This window comes from Lagenorhynchus albirostris, chromosome 7, assembly GCF_949774975.1.
Source record: "Lagenorhynchus albirostris chromosome 7, mLagAlb1.1, whole genome shotgun sequence".
Taxonomy (NCBI): Eukaryota; Metazoa; Chordata; class Mammalia; order Artiodactyla; family Delphinidae; genus Lagenorhynchus; species Lagenorhynchus albirostris.
In genome coordinates, this window is record NC_083101.1 from 2,750,502 (window position 1) to 2,776,137 (window position 25,636).

At 53.6% G+C, this 25,636-nt stretch overlaps 2 protein-coding genes across 4 annotated transcripts in view; one reads left to right on the forward strand and one right to left on the reverse strand.

Annotated features, from left to right (window-relative positions):
• The first annotated feature begins 17,303 nt into the window (after positions 1-17,303).
• BRD3OS (BRD3 opposite strand) lies at positions 17,304-21,634 on the forward strand. 3 transcript variants are annotated; one of them, XM_060153930.1, is made up of 3 exons: positions 17,304-17,389; positions 17,680-17,724; positions 18,063-21,634. In XM_060153930.1, exon 3 carries the CDS (start codon positions 18,671-18,673, stop codon positions 18,923-18,925), a length of 255 nt encoding a protein of 84 aa, XP_060009913.1. In that variant the 5' UTR covers positions 17,304-17,389; positions 17,680-17,724; positions 18,063-18,670; the 3' UTR covers positions 18,926-21,634. The 3 variants fall into 3 exon arrangements, with proteins under 3 accessions (XP_060009913.1, XP_060009914.1, XP_060009915.1); XM_060153931.1 differs by having other exon boundaries at positions 17,318-17,384; XM_060153932.1 differs by lacking the exon at positions 17,304-17,389 and having other exon boundaries at positions 17,453-17,724; positions 18,063-18,257; positions 18,445-21,634.
• A 1,658-nt stretch (positions 21,635-23,292) lies between these two features.
• Positions 23,293-25,636, reverse strand: part of BRD3 (bromodomain containing 3) — a 33,181-nt gene continuing 30,837 nt past the window's right edge. The window contains exon 12 of the mRNA XM_060153929.1: positions 23,293-24,852. Coding sequence (XP_060009912.1) covers positions 24,737-24,852 — 116 coding nt within the window. The 3' untranslated portion in view covers positions 23,293-24,736. The remainder of the gene's footprint in view (positions 24,853-25,636) is intronic.

Here is a 25,636-nt window from a genome sequence, read left to right on the forward strand (position 1 = left end):
TCCAGCTCCAGGCCACGCGCGTTGCTATTCTGTTGTTAGCGGACGGTCACGGAGCTTGAGGACCGGCCCGAGGTTAGGCGTTGGGCAGAGGCAGGGTTGGAGCCCTCGTCTGAATCCTAAGTCTGTCTCCTGCGACGCCTCCTGCTGGGGACTTCGCTTCTTCTGGCTGGAGCCTTCTCTGCCCATCCAAACACCCCAGACCGGTCCTTTCCTCACAGGCCTCCTCTGACGACCAGGTTTCCCCCAGAATGCCACGGGCTGCTGCGAGGTCTCGCTGCTTCCTCGCAACAGGGCCCTGATTCCATAGCCAGGGACTCAGGGACGTGCTGGGAGCTTCTCCTGCAAAGGCCCTCCCCCGAAGCTGCAGTCCACCCATCCCTCCCACATCGCTCTGTCCATCCCTCCTTTATCCTTCCACCCATCCCTCCATCCCTCCACCCGTCCAACCCACCCATCCCTCCTGCATCCTCCCCCCAGAACGCATTTACTAAGCACAGGCCTTGTTCTTGGGGTAGGGGAAGTGAAAGTTTTGACTCTTCCCAACATGCCTGGGTGAAGGACTTATTCTCATGTCCAAACCACGTGAACACACACATTTTGCAAATTCCATTTGTAGCTGCATCATGCCAGTTCAGCTGTCACGATTTCCTGGGAACCCATAGGTGTAGAAAAAGACCTCTGGCCCGCCGTGGAGTCAGATTACACCCCACTGAACTGCTGGGTGTGGGCTTTTTACGTTTTGTTTGAAAAGGCAAAATACAGACTTTTCACTGCTTGTGCTTCGACTTTCAAAATTAAGTCAAATGCCATGGTCCATGGATTGCACCCCTGACTGTGACCTCTGACCTCTGACCTCCAGTGAGGCTTGTCGTGGTACTTCCTACCCATCCTGGTTCCGGGCAGCTTCCCCGGAGTCCTGTTCGGGGCTTGGGTCTCTTCGAGAGGCACCTGTGAGGTCAGGGTGCAGGGTTACTTAAGGCTCTAAGGAGGGGGGAGGGTCTCCAGGACTTAATTCATTTGTAGGCGTGAGGCTGAGAAGCCGGTATTTGGGGGCAGATCCCAGATTTCTGCAGGAGCCCCATCACTGTGACCCCAGCAGGCCACCTCAGCGAAGGTCAGAGGGGGGAGTCCAGTCTGGCCAAGGGAAGCCCCATGCGGCTGGTTGTGCATTACGGGACCCAAGGGGTGGCCCGGGTGCCGCTGCCATTGAAGGTGGTCCTGGGCCGGCTCAGCCTTGACATTGGCTGCCAGGAGCTCGGGCTGTCATTGAAAGGAGGAAGCACACCGTGGTATTCAGAACACAGAGCCGTGGAGAGCCCTGGTCAGGGCAGGTCTGCCCCTGCCCTTCCTGGTGTTCAATACTGCCCTTGACCTGGGCAGGAGGGAGCCCTCCTGGGGCAGTAAGTCAGCACAGTCAAGGCAGTGTGACCCTGCTAGACCCTGCTTCTGCACCCCAGCACGAGTGCTCTGAATCCTAGAATGTGCCCATCACCCCAAAAAGACACCCCACGCCCCACAGCTGCCATTCCAACACCCTGCCCACGCCAGAGCTGGCAACCGCCAACCTACTTTCAGTGTCCATGGCTTTGCCTGTCCTGGACATTTCATATCAATGGAATCATGTAATGCATGGCCTTCTTTCACTCAGCGTAATTCCAAGGTTCACTCGTGTCTGTCAGTGAGTACTATATTCCTTTTTATGGCTGAAGGATAGCTCCTTGTAGGTGGAATCCATTTTAATAATTCATTTTATTTTAATCCACTATATCTCATGTAACCAACCTGAAAACTTATTAATGATACATTCTGCAGTTTACTCTTCATGCTAAAGTCTTCAGAATCCAGTGTGTATTTTACACCCCAGCACATTTCAGCAGGAGCACTAAACTGTCATCAGAAACGTTTGATCTGTATTTAAAGTTCAGAAAATGTATCCTTGAAAAAATACATTCATGTACCCACGTTGTTTCAAATATACTTGAAAGTTTGCCAAAAACTGAATGGAGTATCCGATTTTACATGAATTAAAATTAAATGCAGTTAAAAATTTGGCTCCTCTGTCAGGCGAACCGCATTCAAGACTTCAGAAGCCACACGGGGCTCGTGGCTGCAGTCACGCTGGGCAGCGTGGGGTCTGTCTGAAGCCTGGCCCCGCTCCCCGAGGTGTGACATTGCAGAAAGCACACGTCCTCTTGTCTTCTCACCTGTGAATTCATGAGACCTGCCTCCCCACGGCGGGGGTTCCCTGGGATCGTGGATGGAAAGGATTTAGCACTGGGGCCGGCATTCACTGCATCAATGAAAGCAAAGACGTTACGATGGAGGTTCTTCTCCATCACGTCAGGATCAGGCAAGTTTTGCCTGTTCCAGGAAACTGTAACAAAAGCATGCTCCTCCAGCGTGCATGCTGGGAGCTGAGGAGAGCAGCTGTGCATCACACTTCCCCAAGGCTTGGAGGTGTCCTTCTAGTCTCTCTCCCCCACCTGTCCCCCGCAGACACCCCACCTCTTGCAGGAGCGATCCTTCTAACCCACAAAGCTGGTCGTGCTGCCTTCTGCTCAACGCTCACCCACTGTCCACACGGTGGACACTCAAACACCCATGTGCACAGCAACATACTCACAACAGCTGAAGGTGGACACAGCCCATGTCCATCCACGGATGATGGAGAAACCAAATGTGGTCCATCCCTAGAATGGAACGTTATTCAGCCATAAAAAGGAATGAGATTCTCACACCTGCCACAGCATGGATGAACTCCTTTCTAAACCCTTATGCTGAGTGAAAAAGGGGTTATAAGTTATATGACTCCATTTATATGAAATGTCCAGTATATCTGTAGTAAGAGAAAACAGAAAAGCAGCTGCTAGGGGCTGGGGGAGGGGATGGGGCGTTACCGTCTACCGGGAAGAGTTTCAGTTTGGGAAGATGAGAAAGTCCTGGAGATAGATGGTGGTGACGGCGGCACAGCAATGTGCACGGACTTAATGCCCCTGAACTGTGCACTTAAACATGGTTTAAAGGACCGATTCCAGGTTATGTGTATTTTGCAACACATACACAAAAAGGAGTGAGCACTGGAATGTGCTACGACATGGACGAAGCTAGAAAACGTTACGCTAAGTGAAAGGAGCCAGACACAAAAAGCCACACGTTATGGGATCCACTTGTATGAAATGTCCGGAATAGGCAAATCTAGAGGCTGAAAGTAGATTAGTGGTTGCCTAGGGCTGGGGGCACGTGGGCAAATGGGGTGTGACTGCTGATGGCGACAGGGTTTCTTTATTTTTATTTTTTTGGGCCGCGCCACGCAGCATGTGGGATCTTAGTTCCCCAGCAGGGATCGAACCCACGCGCTCTGCAATGAAAGCACGGAGTCTTAAACACTGGACCACCAGGGAAGCCCCGGACAAGGTCTCCTTAGATGAAAATGTTTTCAAACTGACTCTGGTGATGGTTGCGCAACTGTGAATAAACTAAAAGCCATTAGACTGTGTGCTTTAAATGGGTAGATTTTATACAATTACATCTCAACATAAAAAACAAACCAGGGCTTCCCTGGTGGCGCAGTGGTTGAGAGTCCGCCTGCCGAGGCAGGGGACACGGGTTCGTGCCCCGGTCCGGGAAGATCCCACGTGCCGCGGAGCGGCTGGGCCCGTGAGCCATGGCCGCTGAGCCTGCGCGTCCAGAGCCTGTGCTCTGCAACGGGAGAGGCCACGACAGTGAGAGGCCCGTGTACCGCAAAAAAAAAAAAAAAAAAAAAAAAAAAAAGCCCTTGGTTCCCACAGCCCTCTGAGCACAGCCTCCTAGGCATGATTTTGGAGTCGCCTGCACCCCATCACTGTCCCCTCAGTCTAACCCATGCCACTTCCTAACCCCCACCCCTTACCCCATCTTCATCCTTCATGTACCTGCAATTCTGAACTGCCTGCTCCTCAACTAGAGCTGGCTCCAGCCATGGGCTCACAGGAGCCTGGTCCACTCAGAAAATGTGTGTGTTTCCTAAAACCCATCTCAGCCATCTCTTCCTTCAGGGACCATCTCCTGCCTTCTCAGTGTCCCTCAGTGTTTTGCTTGGAGACATCTGCTGGGAGTGGGATGGACGGTGGCCTCCTCTGGGCCCAGCCTGTGGTCTCACCTCCCTGTGTCCTGCCTGCATCCAACACAGTGCCTGGCATGAATTCATTCCTTCATCCACCCATCCACCCATCCTTCCATCCATCCACCTACCCATCCATCCATCCATCCATTCATCCATCCATTTTTCCACCCATCCTTCCATCCATCCACCCATCCATCCACCCATCCATCCATCCATCCATCCACCTATCCACCCAATCATCCAACCATCCATCCATCCACCCATCTACCCAACCACCAATCCATCCACCCATCCACCAATCCATCCACCTATCCACCCATCCATCCATCCATCTACCCATCCATCCATCCATCCACCCATCCATCCTCCACCCACCCATCCATCCATCTATCCATCCATCCATCCACCCAACCATCCATTCATCCACCCATCCACCCATCCTTCCAACCATCCACCCACCCATCCATCCATCCATCCATTCATCCATCCATTTTTCCACCCATCCATTCCATTCGTCCACCCATCCATCCACCCATCCACCCATCCATCCATCCAACCATCCATCCATCCAGCCATCCACCCACCCATCCATCCTCCACCCACCCATCCATCCATCCACCCATCCATTTATCTACCCATCCATCCATCTATCTGTCCATCCATCCATCCACCCATCCATTCATCCATCCATCCACCCATCCACCCATCCATTTATCCAACCATCCACCCATCCATCCATCCTCCCACCCATCCATCCATCTGTCCGTCCGTCCATCCACCCATCCATCCATCCACCCATCCATCCACCCATCCATCCACCCATCCACCCATCCACCCACCCATCCATCTATCCACCCATCCACCCATCCATTTATCTACCCATCCATCCATCTATCTATCCATCCACCCATCCACCCACCCATCCATCTATCCACCCATCCACCCATCCATTTATCTACCCATCCATCCATCCATCCTCCCACCCGTCCATCCAACCACCCATCCATCCATCCACCCATCCACCCATCCACCCATCCACCCATCCATCCATCCACCCGTCCACCCATTCATCCATCCATCCATCTATCTACCCATCCATCCACCCATCCACCCATCCATCAACCCATCCACCCATCCATCTACCCATCCAACCATCCATCCCCCATCCACTCACCCAACCATTCCCCCCACATCCAACCAGAAAACACTTCTGAGCACCCGCCCTGCACAAAGCTTGCCCCTTGGTGGGGAAATGAAGCTGGCCCAGGATTATCACAGTCAAGACGGAGGTCTCAGGTGGGGGCTACAGAGGCTGCACCAAGGCCTCCTGCCTCCCAGGGATGCCCCACGGGTCCCAGAGGTCAACGTCCCCCCACTGACATAGTGAGCCCCCATCCACCCCCAACACACACTCCCATGCTTCATCCTGATGTAATGTGGTGATGCCGCTACCCCAGTAGAGGTCCCTGTGACTGAGTGATCCTGCAGGCCCCCCAAGTGGGTTCAGCACTTGGGGGACCTGCAGGATCAGGAGGGGCTTCCCCACGAGGGGCCTTTGCAGGTTTCTTGGCTCCAACTAGTGGGAGAAGATTATGGCCCAACCCTGCAGCCAGGAGGCCAGGCTCAGTAGGAGGTGCCCCTCGCAGACCCCACCCTGGGCACACGGCAGAGCTGGGGCGGGAGAGGGCCATAGGGGGACCTCCTGAGACTTGAAGCCCCTAGGGAGAACCCCGAGGTCTCACCTCTCTAGCGTTTCTCATGTGCTTGAGCTGGAGGGCTAGGAGGCTCCCTCAGAGAGAAAGGCCACGAGTGAGGCCTCCCGAGTTCCATGCAGCCACCCTGTGCCCTTTGGCAAAAGCGATATATGTGTCTGCGACTCAGTCTCCTCGTCTGTGAAGTGGGCACCACGGTGAACCCAGGGCAGAGGCTGCACTGCTTGAGTCAATGAGATCGATGCGCACACAGCACTCAGGACAGGCCTGACCCTGCACCGGCTCGCGGTCAAAGGCAGTCCCAGCTCGTGTGTTTTCCCAGCCAGTAGCTTCATGCCTCACTTGCTTTGACTCAGGAAGTCAGGGCTTCCCTCCAGTGACGGGCCTCCACTTCCCTGAATTGTCCCAATGCCCAGAACGCAGCCCACCTGGGGATCCCAGTGCCTCTGCCACACGGGGCGGGGGGTGCTATGGGGTGCCCTCCCCAGCCCCCCGCCAGGTACCAGCCCCTGCAGGACACAGGCCATTTCTACCACCTGGACCTTGGCTCAGAGCGTGGCCCAGCTGGCCTCGTCCTCCCAGGCCCCGCTGTCCCCGATGATGCCCTGCTTGCACCCTCAGCCACTGCCGCCTGAACAAGGGTCCATCCCTGGGTACCGGCATGTCCCCCAGGACAGAGCGCTGCCATCTCACACTGTAACTTGAGTCTCACCAGGCACCCGGTTATGGTATTCCGGTCGCCCACCTTCTCTCCTGCCTTTGGCCCTAGATCTCCTCTCCACCATCCCTCCAGGGTCCAGATGCAGGTCAAAGTTCTCAAGGTCCACCCTGCCTCGGCAGCCTGTGACGTCATGAACCCCCCTCACCTTGGCTTCCAGGGGCCACACGTTGATTTTCTTTGCAGTTGCCGGCGTGACAGGTCTTTGCCAATAGATGCCATGCCCGGCCTGGCTGTGCTCCGCTCTTCCTGTCGCCCTGGCCAGAGAGGGGCCAGTAGGACCCCCAAGCCGGGGTCCAGGAATGGCCCGATGACTTCCTAGCCACCCCACCTGCCTTTCCTTCCAGGCAAAACAGACCCTGCTGTTCCCCTGAAGCCCAGATCCTTCCTGCTCCCCGACCCCCACTCCCAACCCTGGGTGTGTGGAGGGGTCCCAGGAAGCAGACCCGAGCTGCTGTTACGGACTGGCTGGCCTCGGGCAGCTAGCGGCAGGAACCCCACTGCCAATGGAGAGCGGAGTACGGAGAGTGCCTGGTACGGGGCAGTGATTGTTAGAACGTTCCTCAGTGGTGAACTGGGGCGGGATGCCTACACAACAGAAGGTACTGGAGCGCAGTACCTCAGACGTCTGAATGGTGAGAGGGGAGAGTAATTACTGGAACCTCGGAAACATCGGCTGTCACAGGCACAGCTGTGAGTGCATCGGAGAAAGTCAGCAAACGGCTGAGTGATTAAGCGCCCACTGGAGGCAAAGTGTGGAAGCTGGAGCAGCACATAAAAGGACGTGGCGGGCTTCCCTGGTGGCGCAGCGGTTGGGAGTCCGCCTGCCAATGCAGGGGACGCGGGTTCGTGCCCCGGTCCGGGAGGATCCCACATGCCGCGGAGCGGCTGGGCCCGTGAGCCATGGCCGCTGAGCCTGCGCGTCCGGAGCCTGTGCTCCGCAACGGGAGAGGCCACGACAGTGAGAGGCCCGCGTACCGTAAAAAAAAAAAAAAAAAAAAGGACATGGTATAAGGGGACATCATACCCCGGAGCTGCAAGGCAGGAAAAGCGGTGAAGCTCCCAGGAAGGCTCCAGCCACCAAGTGTCCTGGACCAGGATCAGGGCCCTGATGGAGAGGCAGTGCAGCCACGAGATGGAGGGATGGGGACACCTGAGTCAGCTCACGGGGAGCTCGTCTACCCATGCTCCCTCCGGAGCCTCTGGGCAACACTTGAGCAAGTATGAGAACCACCATTCTAGGGGAACACACCCTGTAAAGCTTCTGTGACAGAGACATCAGAAGAAAATGCTGCCTTTAGGGAGAAGTCAATCATCCAGTCCTGAACCGGTTAGAATCCTGGTTGCTGCAGAATCGGCCTGCTCCCGGAAAACCTTCAGATCTCTGAGGCTGGCCCAGAGGTGGCTCGTAGGGGATCTTGGCATTGCAGTATTCACTCTGACTGATCATGCGGTCCTCTTTTGCCCACGCAGCGTGGCCATTCCCCCCTTAAAGGCTAGCCATCGCCCAGCCTGAAAACCACCCGGCCTCTGCCTCCTGAGATATCACACCTCCGCTTCTGGCCGATGGCATCCTTGGCTCTCAGTCTGCATCTGGGACTAAAATGGAGGAATCTTAGCTTTTCATTCTCTTTTTTGATGAGCCATTTAAAACGTATCCCACACCGTAGCCATTCACTTCTTTTTTGGGCACCATTCCATGGTCCTCCAGAGCCTTCCCCTGGGCCTGTCACTTCAGGGTACCACAGGAAACGGTTTACTCAGCCGTGTGGCCCCTTTTGTCCCATCTCCTAAGAAAGCTGTACTTTCACCGCTTTTAGCCACAGCCTGGCCAAATAACCAATCCTAGATTCCCTCCATCTTCCCTGCACCCGTTTCCGTGTTAGGGTTTGCAGTGGGTTGAATGGTGGGCCCCAGGAAGGGCTGTCACATCGAACCCCTGAAATCTGTGAATTGTGACCTTATTTGGAAAACAGATTTTTGCAGCTGTAATGAGCTATCTTGAGATGAGATCATCCCGGATTAGCTAAATCCAATGACAAGTGTCCTTATTAGAGGCACCCAGCGGAGAGACACAGGAAGAAGTGGACGGAGGGGGGGGGGACCACGCAGTCACAAACCACGCAAGCCAGCATGCCGGCGGCCACCAGAAGCTCACAGAGAGGCCTGGGAGGCACTCTCTCCCCAGAGCTTCTAGACCGAAGGGGCCCGCCGACAACTTGATTTCCTACTGGCCAGGCATAGAAAATCCTGAGACTCAAACACAATCAGGCCATTCACTGAAAGACATCAAATCCATTCAAATTCATGATGTCATATTGATAATATTTTTTTAAATCCCTGACTTAAAAAAAATCCTTTTGGTGAGACTTCCCTGGTGGCGCAGTAGTTAAGAATCCGCCTGCCAATGCAGGGGACACGGGTTCGAGCCCTGGTCCAGCAAGATCCCACATGCCTCAGAGCAACTAAGCCCGTGTGCCACAACTACTGAGCCTGTGCTCTAGAGCCCGCGCACCACAACTACTGAGCCCGCGTGCTGCAACTACTACTGAAGCCCACGCACCTAGAGCCTGTGCTCCGCAACAAGAGAAGCCACCGCAATGAGAAGCCCGCACACCACGACCAAGAGTAGCCCCCGCTCGCCGCAACTAGAGAAAGCCCGCGCACAGCAACGAAGACCCAACGCAGCCAAAAATAAAAATAAATTAATAAATTTTATTTTTAAAAAAATCCCTTTGGAAGTTGATAGAGCACTGACACATTATTCTGAAAACTGATAGGTAAAGAGAAACAATGAAGCATTTATTCTGCCTTTCCTGTATGAACTGCATTTCAGGGTAACCCAAGAGCTGATGAGGCAGCCCCAGCCCTGATTCTTCGCCCCGGCAGCAGCAATTTTGCAGGGCCAGCCTCCGGCCTCGGGACAGCACCACCAGCCCCTCCTCACCCATCTGGGTCCGGGTCTGGGCCCAGGAGGCCGCTCCTCCAGAACCAGCACCGCCCCCTCCACAGAGCTCCCCGGGGCCACCTCTGAGCTTTGTTCCCTCAGTCCTTAGCCGGGGGCAGGATGGGGGGAGGGTCGCTTCCAGCAGTTGCTGCCTTCCCCATGCTTAGAGTTCAATGCGTTCAGTGATCTGGTTGACGGCTTTACACTGTCAATGCTTCTTTATGCTTTTAATTTTATTTATGTATTTATTTTATTTTTTAGCTGCGCCGCGAGGCTGGTGAGATCTTAGTTTCCCAACCAGGGATTGAACCCGCGCCCTCGGCAGTGAAAGTGTGGAGTCCTAACCACTGCACCGCCAGGGAAGTCCCCAGCAATTTTTTATTTTAAAGTTTCTTTATTCAAAGAACTGGCATGGTTTCTGTTTCCTTGTGGGACCTTGACGGATACCTGAATTGGTACCAGGCAGGGTCTCAGGAAGCTGACTTTCAAATGTGGAGTTTGGGGAGTGGGTTGGTCACGGGCTTGAGCTTGGACAGGGCAACGAGCTCCTCACGATTAAGAAGTGGGATTCTGGTGACCCCAGGCCAGCCGTGGCATTGCCATTAAGCAAACTACTCCCTGCGGTGATGCTGGTGGACAGGGAAGGTGTCTCAGGGGCACCGATACCCTTGACCGTATGACAGCAGTGGTGGCCCCAGGACTGTGGTGTGGGATGGCTGTTTCTGAGCCCTAGGAGAGTTTCACAAAGAAAGGAAATCTCAGGACTTTGAAGCCTCAGCTCAGGTCATGGTCAAGAAAACCATGGAGTCTCCACAACAGCCCTAAAGGAATTTCTTTCTTGCAGCCACCAGGCCAGTATCGCTGAATACCAGACACCAAACTGCATTCCGTGGGTTGCAGAATGACAACACGTGTTGAGTCCCCAGCCTCGCCACGTCTGTCTTGTGAGCGTGTGACATTGGCTGGGAAGGCGTGGGACCCTGAAACTTGGAAAGGGACATCTGGTTAGACTCAGAGGAAACTGAGAAGCTCCAATCCCCCCGCCACTCTGAGCCTGTCTTGCCAGGGGACATGACTCGAAAGCACTGTAATAACCTCACCTGGGGAAACTGTCTTAGAAGGAAATGATGTTTCTCCTCAAAACCCACCCCGGACACCCCTGTTGCACTAGATCCATAGCTAGGTTCAGATCTCAGCACGCTCCAGGGTCAAGTACAAAGACTGATCCAAGACGAAATAACTTCTACACTAAAAGAACGGAAAGATTTCTCACATAGAGATTGGCAGAAACCAGAACAATCTGTGTGGGGATGGATTCCGAGAACGTTAGACCAAGGAAGACAGAACATAACCCTGGATCGGGCCACGTGTACTCATAAGCGCGTCCTTATCGGAGGTTCTGGATTTAATTGTGTAGCTCTTGCAGCTTGAAGTGAAACGGACAGAAATTGGACTGTGGACTGTGTTTAATGAGATTGAAATGCCAGAACTTCACTGGTGTGAAACAGCAGGAATCAGAAGGCGTGGGGACAGAGGAATGCCACCTGCCCACCTCCCCTCCCCCACCGACTATATCTCCCCAGAGGTCCCAGGGAACACTCCCTCTGCTAAGGCACTGAGGACTGCATTGGTGAGGGGCAGCTGAGCTAGCCACATCCTACAGTCCTACACATTCCCACCATGTGATGGTGGGAATCCCTGGGCTCCCTGATTTCAGAGATCCTGGGGTCCCAGAGTGGCAGAGACTAAGTGGCAGCATTAATTCCCAAAGCCAAGGTGAGCCCAGTTCCTGAACAGGACAGCAGGGGCTAATGTAATCAGTAAGCTCTACCAGTATAATTGAGGGTCATGTCCCTAGGAACGAAGTTGCCCACTACAATGTTGCTTGATCCCTATAGCGGGAAAAACTCCAGGTCTGGTGACCCAGAACCTGACTTCAGTTGCCAAAGTGGAGATTGATGGCCTCTTCCCAGTTTCAAGACTTGACACCGGTTTGCCGATCCACAGCTCATGACTGACGAGGAGGCCAGGTCCCTGGAGGGAGGACCCTGCAGCACAGACAGAAGAACGTGCTGTAGATCTTTCTCTGGACCTTCTGCAAAGGCAGCTGTGGCCCTTCACCCAAGTGACATGCCCCAAGGAAAAGGAAATACCAGGTCTTTGGGGGATTACTAGAGGCTGGCTCTGGATTAATGCCAACTCCGGGGACATCTCTATGGCTGAAGAACAAACCTACTGGCTTAACAACGGTTATTTATCGTGATCTCTCATGGTTTGGGGGTTGGCTGGCTCGGCTTGGTGGTTCTGGCTCGAGGCCTCTCCGGTGTCACAGGGCCTGGGGCTGGCTGGAGTCACATGGAAGGCTGGCTGTCAGTCAGGACCTCAAGCTGTTGGCTAGAACACCCATGGGAGGTCTCTCCGTGTGGCTTGGGCTTCCACACAGCCTGGCAGCCGACTTCTATGAGCAACTCTTCCAACACAGAGAGCCGGGGCTGGGAAGCTGTACCACCATCTGTGGACCCAGCCTCAGGAGTCAGGCACCGTCACTTCTGCCACGTACTGTTCATCATGAAGGAGTCACCGAGGCCAGCAAGAGTCACGCGGGAAGGATTAGGCTCCATTTTTGAAGAGAGGGGTATCAGGGAATGTGTGGACATGTTTAAGCCTATTACAGTCCATGCTCTGGCCATGAACTGTTTGTAATTCTTGAACATGAAGAATAAACTCACCCCTCCCAAGACTTTGCCCCAAAGCCTCATCAGTTATGGCCTCATGCTCTTGGCATCTAAATCAGATCCAGGTGCAGATGAGGCTGCACAGGTGCATCTCCGCAGGTACAGCTCATCGTGCAGAGTCCATCTAAAGCCTTACGGACTAAAAGGCCAGGGATCCGTCCCCTCCTACACACCCAATGTGCAAAGGCAGCGTGGGCATAAGTAACCACCCTAGATGCTCCCTCAGAAAGAGGGAAGCCGGTGCTGGGGGTGGGGACACAAACCACAGCCCCAAGTCCATAACCTTTCTAAATTTCTGGGCATTTAAAAATTTTTTATTTATTTGTTTGTTTGTTTATTTTTGGGTGTATTGGGTCTTCGTTGCTGCGCGTGGGCTTTTCTCTAGTTGCGGTGAGCAGGGGCTACTCTTCTTTGCACCGTGCGGGCTTCTCATTGCAGTGGCTTCTCTTGTTGCGGAGCACGGGCTCTAGGCGCGTGGGCTTCAGTAGTTGTGGCGCGTGGGCTCAGTAGTTGTGGCTCGAGGGCTCTAGAGCACAGGCTCAGTAGTTGTGGCGCACGGGCTTAGTTGCTCCGCGGCATGTGGGATCTTCCCGGCCCAGGGCTCGAACCCGTGTCCCCTGCATTGGCAGGCGGACTCTTAACCACTGCGCCACCAGGGAAGCCCCTGGGCATTTTACCACTTCCTTGAGGCTCAAGGGATGATTCCTCGCAGGTCTTGGCTCCAGCCTCTGAGTTATTCCTTTTCTCCCATGACTGTAGCTGTGTCTGTTGCTGAACATCTCCCGTTTGAGGCTTGTGTTTGTTGTCGAGTGTGACTCCTGCCTAGGAGCTTGGGAGTCAAGACTTCTTGTTTTGTACTTTCTCCGCCCGCACAGACCAAGCTGGCAGGGCTGACAGCTAGGGTGATGCTCTTAAGATCTTTGTGGGAAATCAGGGTAGGATAAATGAAAACACCACAAAGTTTGCTGTTTGTACCAAAAATCAGTCTTAAAAGAAAAGAAAAAGTGTTCTTGGGTTCCTGCAAGCCTTTGGTTAATTTCCCAAGTTGCAGAAAAGTTTATTGTGACAATTTTTGCCTATTTTTTCCTTTCCTTTGTGAAGGGGCGGAATCTGGATTTCCTATTCCACCATTTTTGCTGACGTCTTGAGAAAGTTATGATTCTTCTTTTAAAAGCAGCTTATTGTGATAGAGTTCACGTACTATGCAATTCCCCCTCTGAAGGTGTACAATTCAGAGTTTTTGAGTATGGTCAGATGATCATGCGACCATCACCCTATCTAATTTTGGAACATTTTAGCCTCTTTAAAAGCAACCCCAGGGACTTCCCTGGTGGCACAGTGCTTAAGAATCTGCCTGCCAATGCAGGGGACACGGGTTCGATCCCTGGTCCGGGAAGATCCCACATTCTGCAGAGCAACGAAGCCCTTGTGCCACAACTACTGAGCCTGCACTCTAGAGCTCATGCGCCACAACTACTGAAGCCTGAGCGCCTAGAGTCCGTGCTCTGCAAAGAGAGAAGCCACCTCATTGAGAAGCCCACGCACCACAATGCAGACCCAACACAGCCAAAAATAAAAATGGGAATGGCAAAAAAAAAAGCAACCCCATACGTAGCGGCTGTTACCCTCCATCCTCTCCCAATCTCTAATCCAGCCGTAGGCAACCACTAAGCTACTTTCTGTCTCTACAGGTTTCCCTGTCCCGGACATTTTCTATCAGTGGAGTCGTACAATGGTCTTTGGTAACCGGCTCCTTTCGCCTTGCATAATGTTTGCAAGATTCATCCATATTGAAACATGTATCAGTACTTCATTTTCTTTTAAATTACTGGATCGCCTTCCATCGCATAGATCTATCGTGATTCTCAAGCAGTTGCTACTGGTTTGGCTGGATGGTTAAGGGCTTGGAAAGAAAAGGATTGGGAGCTGGGTGACAGCGAGCTCTGGGGAAGAGGCACTGGATGGACTTCTTAGAAAGGACGCAGACTGTGACAATATCTGTATCCCAGGTGGACAGATGTCTCCGAGGTCCGTCCAAGGCAGAGGAGACTCTCAAAATCAGCTGAAAACAAGGACCACTCTGTGGAGGTCTTCAGCCCCTTCATCGAGCCGGTGCATTGCTTATTTGATGCGCCCGTGTGCAAAGTGATCTTGGCGGGAGCGATGGAGGCGCTACGTGGATGACAATGCAAGCTCCACCACCGAAGCCGCCCTGCCCACCACCGCTGCCAGCCAACGCTGAGCCCCCAGTATGGCATCATTACCCGGGGATCCAGCCAGCCAAGTGGTGGCACATCTATTACATGGACTCATCCATCATGGAGGGGACAGAGATGCAGTCTTGCTGGAATAGACACAGATTCTGGACTTGCTTTTCCTGCCAGCACCCCCATCCACAGACTGAGGGAGGGACTCGCTGACCATCACACCATTCCCACAGCAGTATTCTGCGCAGGGACCTCGTTGCTGAGAAAAAGGAGGGAAACTATAGGCCCTTGCTCATGGAAGCCACTGGCTTTATATGCGCCCATCACCCAGAGCGCCCCCCTAGCAGAGAGCAGCGTGGCCTCCTGAGGACACGGGTGAAGCACCCATTGGGAACTTCACCGTGAATGCTTTGAGCCATAGAAAAATATACGGTGCTGTCTTCCCCAAAGCCAGACCACAGGCGCGTGGGAACCAGAGGGTGGAGGTGGGAGAGGCCTTCCAATGATGCCTCATGTCAGTGTTAATTCTGCCCCACGTCTTTGAGCTTCTGATGACTTGCAAGGCTTGGTTCTAGAGAGAGGAATGGGCTCACCAGGGAGCACATCAATGGCTTCTTTGGTTTGGAAGATGAGACTGCCACTTGGAAATCAGGGGCTCCTGATACCACTGAATCAAAACACTGAGAAGTGGGTTACCTTACCAACTGGGGTGATGGAGAAAGTGAGTTGTTGCTTCACGTTGAGGGTGAGGGCAGGAAGAACTATGTTTAGAACCCAGGGGATTCTTCCTGGTACATTTTAGTATTTCTACCACCAAGAGCAAAGTTCATGGAAAGCTGCAGCCACCAAAGACGATGGATGGATGGACGGATGGATGGATGGAAGGGCGGACAGACAGACAGATGGATGTATGGTTAGATAGATAGATGGATGGATGGATTGACTGATAGATAGATAGATAGACAGATGGTTAGATAGATGGATGGATGGATAGATGGATTGGATAGATAGACAGATAGATAGATAGATAGATAGCAGGATAATTGAGGGTTTGTGCCCTTCAGGAATGAAGGTATAAGTCACCCCACTAGCTAAAGAAACCTCGACCAGCTGAGATCTTGCTGAGGGCAAAGGAAAACCCATCTGACTGTTACAGAAACAAGGACGGTAACAACTCCATATTTCCCCCTGCCTGTTAAGTACGTATGTATTTGTATCTAGCTCTTCTTTTATTTCCTCACTTCCCTTATGACTTTCAGTACAGTTTTGTTGGAAGTTAACTTTGCAATTTAGTTTCAGGTAAAAGAATATTCAGACAGAAGGAGACTGAGAGGAAAAGTAATTAACCTAACCCAGAAAAGGAGCCCTCGATTGGTGGGACTTTGTATTTCCTCTATTTGGGACCCCCCCGTCCTCGGGGTCTGGGTCCCTGCCCTACTGGGACCCTATTCTTGGTGCAGAGACACCAGCTCCAGCTGCCAGCACCCCCTCGTCAAAAGTCTGAGTTTCAGCTCTTTGGTGTCCCTCCTCTGAGTTTCTAAATGTTCACAATTCCACCCTCTTCTCTTTGGTCCTTTTGCTTCCTGTGGTTACCACCTTTGAGATACTTTAAAGGTCTTTATTTTAACCTGAAAGTTACCTAGTTAACAACTTTGTACCTAATGAACAATCCCTTCTATTAATCTCTCTCTGGTCAAATCATTGGTGTGATTTCTGTCTTCCAGCTGGACCCTGACTAAGTCCCTCATCAACTATACATATTGCCAGTTTCTTCTCACCTCTGTGACTTTCCTTTTCACTCATTTTAAAAATAAGCTTTTACATTTTAATTTAGGACAGTTTTAGATTTACAGAAAAATTGCAAAGACAATACTGAGAGTTTCCATATAGCCCACAAACACACCATACACGTGTATATTTTCTTGTATATGCATTTAAGACAATAAACTTCCCTCCAGGCATGATTCTGAACTGCATCTCACAAGTTTTGATATATTGTATTTTTATCATCATTCAATTAAAATAGTTTAAAATTTGTACTGTGAATTTCACTTTGACCCATGAGGAATTTAGAATTTTTTTTTTTTTTTGGTATCCCTGGGTGGGCTCAAGAATATATTTTAAAGTAATCATATATAGGGATTTTCTTCTAGTATCTTTTTATTGTTGTTTTATAGACTATGTTTCCTGTGACCCTTTTCGCCTAGGATTTAAGTGCTTTGAAATGTATCGAAACTGATTCATGGACTGGCATGTGGTCAATTTTGGAGATTTTCTGTGTCCTTGTAGAGAATGTGCATTCTACAGTGGTGGGTTCAGTGTGCTTGAATGTCTCTTATGTCGACTTCCTGAATTAGCGTTAGGGGAAACCGTAAAAATGAAAGTTCAGTAAGGAAAGGGACAGATACCAAACGACAGTATTATTGCAAAAGGATTTGGAGGTGGGTGCGGAAGGAAACAGACCTAATTTTCACGGCAGAATGGGGACCTGGCCCGGCTGGGTGACATGGGTTAGTGGGACACGTGGTTTTGAGAGAGTACGTACGCCCGGGACAACATGAAATTATTAAAAACAACGCTATAGATTATTAGGGGTAAGAATGCTAATAGCAGTAGCAACAGCAGTGGCAGAAGTGGCAAGAGCAGACGCAAACAGCAACACAAAGCTACGACCTACACCATGCTACGACCCACAATAATGGTCACATGGCTCCCGCAGCTGCCCCACCCCCAGCGGGAGACCCCGCCCCCCGACCCCGCCCCGCGGAGCCATCGATGGCTCCGGCTCGTGGCGCCCGCCTGCCGGCCTCGGCGCTCGGCTCGGCATGCCTGCGGCGCTGCCATAGCGACGCGGACACGCAGCCAACTGGCGCCGCCCCGCCCGAGGCGCCCGGCCCCGCGACCCGCTCGCCGCCGAGGCCCCACGGCGCGGGCGGCCGGGGCGGCGACGACGGGGGGCGCGGGTCAGGTGACGGGGCGGGGGGCGGTAGGGGGACGCTGGGCGCGGGCCGGGCCAGGCGGGACCCGGGATGCCGGGGAGGCAATGGGGACGCGCCCTGGGTGCGGGCCGGGCCGGGCGTTGGGGGCTCAGCGGCAGCCGGCAGTGATGACTGGGCAGGCCGATGGGGGCGCGGGCCACACAGAAGGAAAAGCGAACTTGCATGGCTGGGAAAGCATGGGCAGGGGCGGCGTGGGGCGGGGGTGTTGTGGATGCTCCCGTTTGGTTTTCACCTGACGTCATTTTTCTTTCTGGTCCAGGGGCCTCCCTGATGCTTGGCGCAGAAAGAAGGCGCTGCTGGCTGGGTGAGTACCAGCGTCCCCAGCATGGGCAGGTCACTTCTGTGCCCCGTCAAGCTCTTAGGACTTATTTCGCAGATCTAGACACTAACGCTCCAACAAGTGGCTTCCCCAGGATCGTCCCCTTAGTTAACAAAAGAACTAGGGTGAGGCACAGGTCTACCTCTTAAACCCAGGATCACCGCGTCACTAGAGAGCAACTGAAATCCTGGAATGTGTCGATCGGTAGCTTGGTTTAACGCTCTGATGCCAAGAGTTAAGGAGGATTCTGTGCCACATAACCTGCCATTTCTGCTGGGGCCCTTTTCTCCCCAACACCTGACAGCATGTTCATTTCTTTGTAGCATCACCTTGGAGAGGAGCTGGAGACTAGCCAGATAAGGAGCACTGAACAAATGCTGGTTCCAAATCCCTGGCAGGGATCGGAACGCCTCTGCTGTGCTGAAAGCCGACCCGAGCACAGATCGTGAGCGGGCAGTTACAGGAGCTGCTGTCAGGTTCTGTCTAGTTGTACAATGTCCTTTCTTTCGGGACACCAGGTATACCTTTGCAAATTTAGTGGTCCACGTCGTGGTGTCAGAATCGCTGCAGACCCAAGTCCCCCCTGCGGTGGGCGCCTCGTCCCTTGTCAACTGCACGCCTAATACAGTGCACACAGCCGTCACCAGGAAACGCTGCGGCCAGGGCACTGCTGACCTGCTTGCCGACTCACGTATGGTTCTTAAGTGTCTTTTCAGAATGCTCGGAGGTGCCTCTCAAGTTTCCTCGCAGAGAACCCTCACAAGGGTGTTGCCTGTAAATGGCCTGCATTTCTCATTTGTACCAGTAGGTTAAAGAAGGAATCCTCAAAACCCAGCAGCTGAAATACCGCTTCATTAGTGCATTTAGCGCAAAGCACGGGCTCAGAGGCCTCCTGCGCAGGAGCCCAGGAGAGGGGAGGTTCCGGCCAGTGATGAGCGGCCGCGTCCCGCTGGCAGAGAAAGCCCTGTCCGAAGGCTACGCCCGGCTCCGGTACCGGGACACCTCCCTGCTCATCTGGCAACAGCAGCAGCAGAAGTTGGCATCTGTGCCGCCCGGGACGTACCTAAGCAGGAGCCGAAGCACGTGGTACTCACAGTACGGAAATGAGGCCATCCTCGTCCGGGACAAAAACAAGCTGGACGTCTCCCGGGACACGGGGCAATCCAAGTTTTGCTCTGTTATGTAATTCTGGTGTGAAAGCCTGAGCCCAGGCACCCAGCCGCCTTGCTGATCCCTAGTCCTTACTGGGAGATCCTGAACAGTGAACGTGAAGGTTGAGCTGTGGTAGAAGAACCCCAAAATCCCAGAGATGGCGCCCCGGCCCATTCGCAGTCGGGCTGATGGGTGGACTGGGCTCCTGGACTCCATGCTGATCTTGCAGGCGCTGTAGGCACAGGCCAGGTCCGGGGCCCGGCCAGATGCTGTTTTGGTCATGCTTCCGAATAAGTCAAGCGGGAGGGACACCCCGGTTACGGACCACCTCTTCACATTCTTACAGGCTGTCCTTTAGGTTTCCCTTCTGCCTGGTAAAGAGTGGGTCAGATCTAGAAAAAGGTGAAGGAATTGGCATCATGTCGGGTCGCAGATCCACGTGCGGGACCACGATGTGCGGGACCAAGACGGAGTCACCCTAAATGGTCATCGGCAGCAGCATTTCAGCAGGGACTTTGTGGCACTTGAGTTTTGAGTCTAGTAACCAAAATGATCACTGCGTGTGAGGCACTGTGACGGCTCCTACACTAGCTTCCTGATGCTGGAGGTTTGTGGGGCAAAGGCATCCCCAAAACATTAAGGAAACCCCCAAATTATCAAGTTACACAAAAGTTGCTGACAGTGATTTCAAATTTAATCACAGGGCTGAAATAGGCAGGTCCTCGGCGGACAGTAGTTCAGCCTCGACTCCGAGGCTGCACCTCCCGGCCACCTGCAGTGTTTGATGTGCGTGGGCCGTGGCCACACACAAGCAGCCTCGGCCCACCTGTGTGGGCAGCTTTTTGAGTCATTTTTAAAGGATCTGCTGTAAGTAAGGTCTGTGTGGCGAGGCAAACGTGGATGTGTCTTTTGTCAAAGCTGAGTTTTCTTTTCTAAATAAATCTCCTTTAGGAGCCGCCTTCCTTCCTCACTCCTTATTTTGATCTGTTTGCTCCTAATATCCTAACTTGGCTTTCAGGTTTTTTTTTTTTTTTTTTTTTTTACAACAGTAACATCTAACGATTGCTAAAAACCCCAGTGCAGAAACGCACGAAGCGCCCTCCCGAGAGGCAGCGGCTGTCAGCAGCTCGGCGCGCGCGTGTGCCGAGGTTCTGGAGGCGGCGTCCCGCACCACGCAACACCTGGTTCTGTGACGTTTTGCTCAGCTGTACAGACGGGGCGATTACGTCACGCTTCCAACGGCCTGCTGGCAGCGCTCCCGTGAGCCCACAGGTGGGCAGAGACCTTCTGGCTGTCCATGCACACGGCGCGTCCTGGGCTTCCCCTTGCGTGGCTCCTCGTGCAGGCGTGCAAGCTGCTTAGCAGACAGCAACCAGAAGGGAGCTGCTGGGTCGGACTGCTCTCCCCCGACGTCACGTGTCCAGCCAGAGGCCTGGTCCTTGCACAGGGAGCCTTGGCTGGCTTACTGCCTCAGGTGGGGAGGCTGGAAGGCAGATTTCCTTAAGCACCTCCCCGAGGCAAAGAGGGAAGCCTGTCTCGTGGACACAGTCAGGAAGGACTCTGCAGTAGAGGCTCGCCCGTCCAGGCGCCCTGACACTGGAACTCCCCAGTAGCCAGGCCTTGTCGGCATCTCTGCGCTCCTTCGACTTCAGTTCAGTTTGGGAAGGCGGCGAACTTCTGACTTAGCTGGAGTGCCTCTGTGCTGCACGCTCGCTGCCCCTCAGACTAACCTACAAACGGGCCGTGGTTGGCTCAGCCGCAAGCACAGAGGCGGTGGCCGGGAAAGCAAGCACGGGCCACGGCCGCCGACTGCACTGGTCGGGTGTGCAGGTGACCGACGTGCCCTGGGCCGCTCGCACACAGCTAGCACTAAGCTGCTTAGCGAGCGGGGAGGCCACGTCCGCCCTGGGGACGCCTGGGCGGCTGGCCCTCCCAGCTGGGGCTGGGGATGCCGCGGCGGACGTGCTCAGTCCCCGTCCTCGGGGAGCTCGGTCTGGGTGACGGGGGGCAAGGGAATACAGGGGAGGGGGGCCTCGGGCCTGGACTCGGGCAGAGCCTTCTCCCGGGACGTCACTGCAAGGCTCGGCCCCAACAGCTGTGACTGTTTGGAAAACGGCATCAGGACTTGGCATTTGTCTCGATACCTCCTTCATTCCTTGCTGCCGCCTCCACTGTGGACGAAACCTCAGCGCGCACGACGTCTCGACGTGGTTTCCTGGAAACGTCCGTTGGGCCAGCGGACGAGCGTTTGATGCCTCTGGTCCCGGAAAGCACCTCAGTGCAGACTGAGGGCACAGCGGGGACAGAGGATGGATGACCGAGCAGGCGGGAACCGAGGCGACCGAACCTGTGGGTCATGGAGGGGGGCGGCCCATCCACAGAGCTGCCGACCTGAAAAGGTGACAAAAGACGCTCCCTAAATCCCGGAGCCACCCCACCCAGGCTGTGGACCAGAGCCACTGAGCTCTTTAAGACCCTCTGGGATGCTTTGGGTATTCCTGCCGGGAGCTACGGGATGTCAAAACGAGGGACTCCCCCCGTCGTCACACGCCAGCAAGGGGAGAGCCGGGAGCCCAGAAAGCACAGGATGAGGCACCTCTTTTTTTTTTCTTTTATTATGAAAACAAAACAAATGCCCCAGGAGAAGGGTCCATGATTACCAGAAACATCAAAGAGTACTTTCTACCACTTTTATTCTGTTGTGTTGAGGCCAGCATTGCAATAAACAAGCTAAAACTACTTACACTGGACTCATTTTCAGTAACTGACATTTACAGGAATATACTAGAAACGGCACTAAAAAGTTTAAGAAAAGTTACGGTAAACTTGCATGCACATCATACAGAAAAGTAACATTTTAAATATAAAAGAAAAACCTCCTGGAAGTGTTATGCCAGTATTAGGGAACAGCGCTACACCAGGTGTAACAAATCTTTTATCGTGGGCGGTGTTCCCCCCCCCCCAAACTGTAAAAGATGTGAATGTTGCAAAAGAACAAAAACCAAAAAACAAACACAGAAGAAAAACGTATCTTAACAGTTTGTAAGCAAGATGAGTGAGCAAGCGTCTCTGGAGTTCAGCTAACAGCCCAAGCCGCCCCCTCGACCCCCAGGGATCACGAGGACCGTTTCACAGCCATTTCCGTGCCCTGCACGAGGCCAACCCACCGGACACAGGCCCTAAGCCTCGACAGGCTGCCCTCCAGTTCTCGGCACTGGAACTCCGCTTGCCCAACGCAGAGAAATGGAAATGGCGAACACCCACAGGCTGACCTCGGGCGGGGGGGCGGTGAGGGGGTGGAGAGGGTCCCCCCAAAACTCTGAAATCAGTTTTGAAGTCTGGACAGAAAGCCTTAAAAAAGCCAATGAACTACAACCGCTCAGCACGGACTAAGCCCTCCGGCAGCGTCAAAGCCAGCAGATCTTTCAGAGGAAAGGAGCACAGGTGGCCTGAGACTCCACATCTCTCCCAACACGGAACCAGCAGGTAAGGAAATGCTCCCGCTGTGCTCAGCTCTAGGGCCCGATGGCCCCCGCTGAGTGGCTGGCGCAGGTGACCCTCCCCGCTCGCTCGCGGCTGGAGGGGCGCCCCACGGGCGCCCCCGGCACCTCCAGGCCCCCCAGCTGGGGTCTGTTACTCAGTGCGTGCATCCTGCCCATGAGGTCCTGCTTCAGGGCCTTCCGTCCTGTCGCAGTTCCTTCAAGCCATAGGCTGCTTACTCCGTTAAAGATCTGCTTAGAAAACACCTTTGAAAAACAGGGCAGCTTCAAAAAATGGCAAGTCTAAAATTCATTTATATTTTTATTACAAACAAAACTTAATGAAAAAACTTGAACAGACTGGCTCAAAACTCACCCAAAGGTCAGAATCGCCAGCGGTCAGAAAAATGGCAATCCACCACCCATCGCCTCATCAGAGTCTATACCCATCAGAGGTGTCCTCTAGCCATAAGCCTTAGTGGCATCCAAGTCGACTTTAGGATTTTTAGAAACCACCGCCCGTTAGGATACCGACGACTAGTCTCCCGATCCATCCAGAAGTGCTGGCAGAAAGAACTCGCCACCAGACAAGAGGCCAGGCCACCCGCGGCTCCACCCCCAGCACCCCCCTCAGTAAGGTCTCACGGGGAGAGAGACTATCGCGGTCACTTCTGTGCTAACTGGAAAATGCGTGAGCAGGGAGCCCCGTGCCGCCACTGCTGGCGGCTGGAAGACCGCGTGGGGCAGCGGGGGCCACGCCCCTCTCCTGGAGGTGGGGGGTGAGGGGTGCCCCATCCGGGGGCCCTTGCATTCCTGGCCAAAGCCACAATGGTCAGAGCGTAGGCAGGCAGTGTGGACGGGGCATCCCTGCACTCAAAGGCCGTATGGCAGCCTCTGGAGAAAACAAAACCAAAACATAACCTTCTGTTAAACTCTGTATATTATTATTATTATTTTTTACAATAGAAAGTTAAAAATCAAGACTTAGATTTACTATACATTTTTCTTCTCTCAGATTACAAAGTTTATATTATATAACTGGGGTTCCCTAAATTGAAGTCTTTTAAAACAGTCCTAAGAGAGACCAGAAGTGAATACAAAAGAACTAAACAAACGAAATAAAAAATCAGAATGTGCTGCAGCTGGAAGTCGTCTACACCTGTAAGTCTCCAAATTTCATACACACATGGAAAAGAACAAGAACAAAACCCCCAGCAGCCCCGAGAGGAGAGCAAGCGCACACAGACGTGATTGAGCACCGGGACGGGGACAGCAGGCTGTAGCACCTGGAGGTGAGAGGCCCGCTGGCCAGCAGGGTCTGGGGCTCCCCTTCAAACCATTTAAAAGGCCTGCGTCTCTGCCACTTTTTTTTTTTTTAATGTGTTTCTTTTACAGTTTTGTTTTTCTTTCCTTTTTTTTTAAAAAAAAATGACCAATGATCTTAATAAATAAAGTATTCATATATACATGAAACTGGGACAATGGTTCCGGAGTGCGTGGCAGCGGCCGGGCTGGGGACGCACGTGGGGGCTGGCCTTTCGTAGAAAACTGCTGAACCTTACAAAAAAGTCTCCTGTATTTTTTTTTTTTTTTACTCTTTTCTTCTTTTTTTTTTTCTTTTTTTTTTTTTAAGTTGAGGTAAAAGTTTCAGTGTTTGGGAACCCACGCGTTGCACATGCAGCCACCGTGTTCCCTCCCGGGAGCTCCCAACGTCACAGAGATCAGAAAAACTCGGCTCCCTTCCACGCCCACCCTCGCCGGTCCGCCACCCGTGGGAGCTCTGGCTGCAGTGACGATGACACCTCCCCGCTTGGGCCCAGCCCTGGCCCTCACGGCAGGGGCAGGCATGGCTGTCCTCAGCCCCTGCAGAAAGAGGTGACCCCCTCGGACGTGCGGGTCAGAGCCCAGGCCCACAAAGACAAAGACAAACGCCTGTTCGCAAAGCTGGCAGCTTTCACATACGGTACCATTTCCGAGACATCTCCTTTGGAGAAATTCTCGCTGGAGCTACAGACCGGGTCGGGCGTTAAGAAAAGGGATTTTGCATGAACCTCCGGATCACACCTTACGTGTTTTTCTACGGTCATCAGGTTAGCGTTTGAAGTTGTCATCTCCAAGAGACTGAATTCAGTTACGAAGGAAAGGCGTTATGCAGATTCACAGCTTCTCATAAAGTCTAATGGACACACACGGAAAGATCTTTGACCTATTAAAGCCAAAACTGGAAGATACCATAACACTGAATTAAAAAGAGAACCTGCACACCATGGAACGAAAATAGTATATTAACCATAGAAGGGAACACTGCAGAGTTTCGGCGTGGGCGACGTCCACTGGTTTTGTTCCGTCCCGTGAGAGCCCAGAGTTTATTCCGAGTCGCTGCTGTCGGAGCTGGATCCGCTGGAGCTGCTGCTCCCGGACTCAGACGAGCTGCTGCTGCTGAGCCGGGAGGGCCCTCCCGAGGGCGCGGAGCCTGACTTCTCTGGGGGAGACGCGCGGGTGAGGGGTGCGCCCCCCACGCGCCGGCCGCCCCTCCCTCCTCGTGAGCCCGTCCGTGCCTCCCCCGCCCCCCCCACATGCCCCGACCCACCCGGATCCTGACCCGGTCACGTGATAAACGTTAAGAGATTTTGTTGAAATGCAGCAACGCGTTAACGAGGTTGTGATGGTGTAAGAAATGCGTCTGGTGCTCGTACCCTGTTTCCAGCACAGAGCTCCTAAATCCCCTGTAATCTCCCTAGTGGCAGGAACATCTTTTACTGCTAAGGAGCCCCTTCAGCTCCCACCTGAGTTTACGCTCACGAGTGACTCGGGGCGGGGGGCCCCCCCAGGGCCACACAGCCCAGGGCTGCTCACCAGGAAGACCATGTGACCAGGGGCGGGGACTTTCAGCTCCCCCCCCCTCCATGGCTGAGGAGGGGCGGGGACTGGAGACTGTGCTCCAGAGAGAACCCCCGGTTCAGGGGGCCTCCAGCTGCTGGGAGGGTGGTGGCTGGACAGGCCTGGAGACCCCACGCCCCCACTCCCTGCCCTGTGCCGCTCGTCCACCTGGCTGTCCCTGAGTTGTGTCCTTTATAACAAACCACAAGGGGTTTCACTCATATTCCTGAGTTCTGTGAGCCGTCCTAGCCAATTTTCAAACCTGAGGAGGGGGTTGTGGGAAATCCCCGATTTACAGCCCGTCAGTCAAAGGCACGGGAGGCTTGGGACGTGCACCTGGCGTCTTAGAGGCGGGGCGCTGAGCCCCTAACCGAGCAGACAGCGTC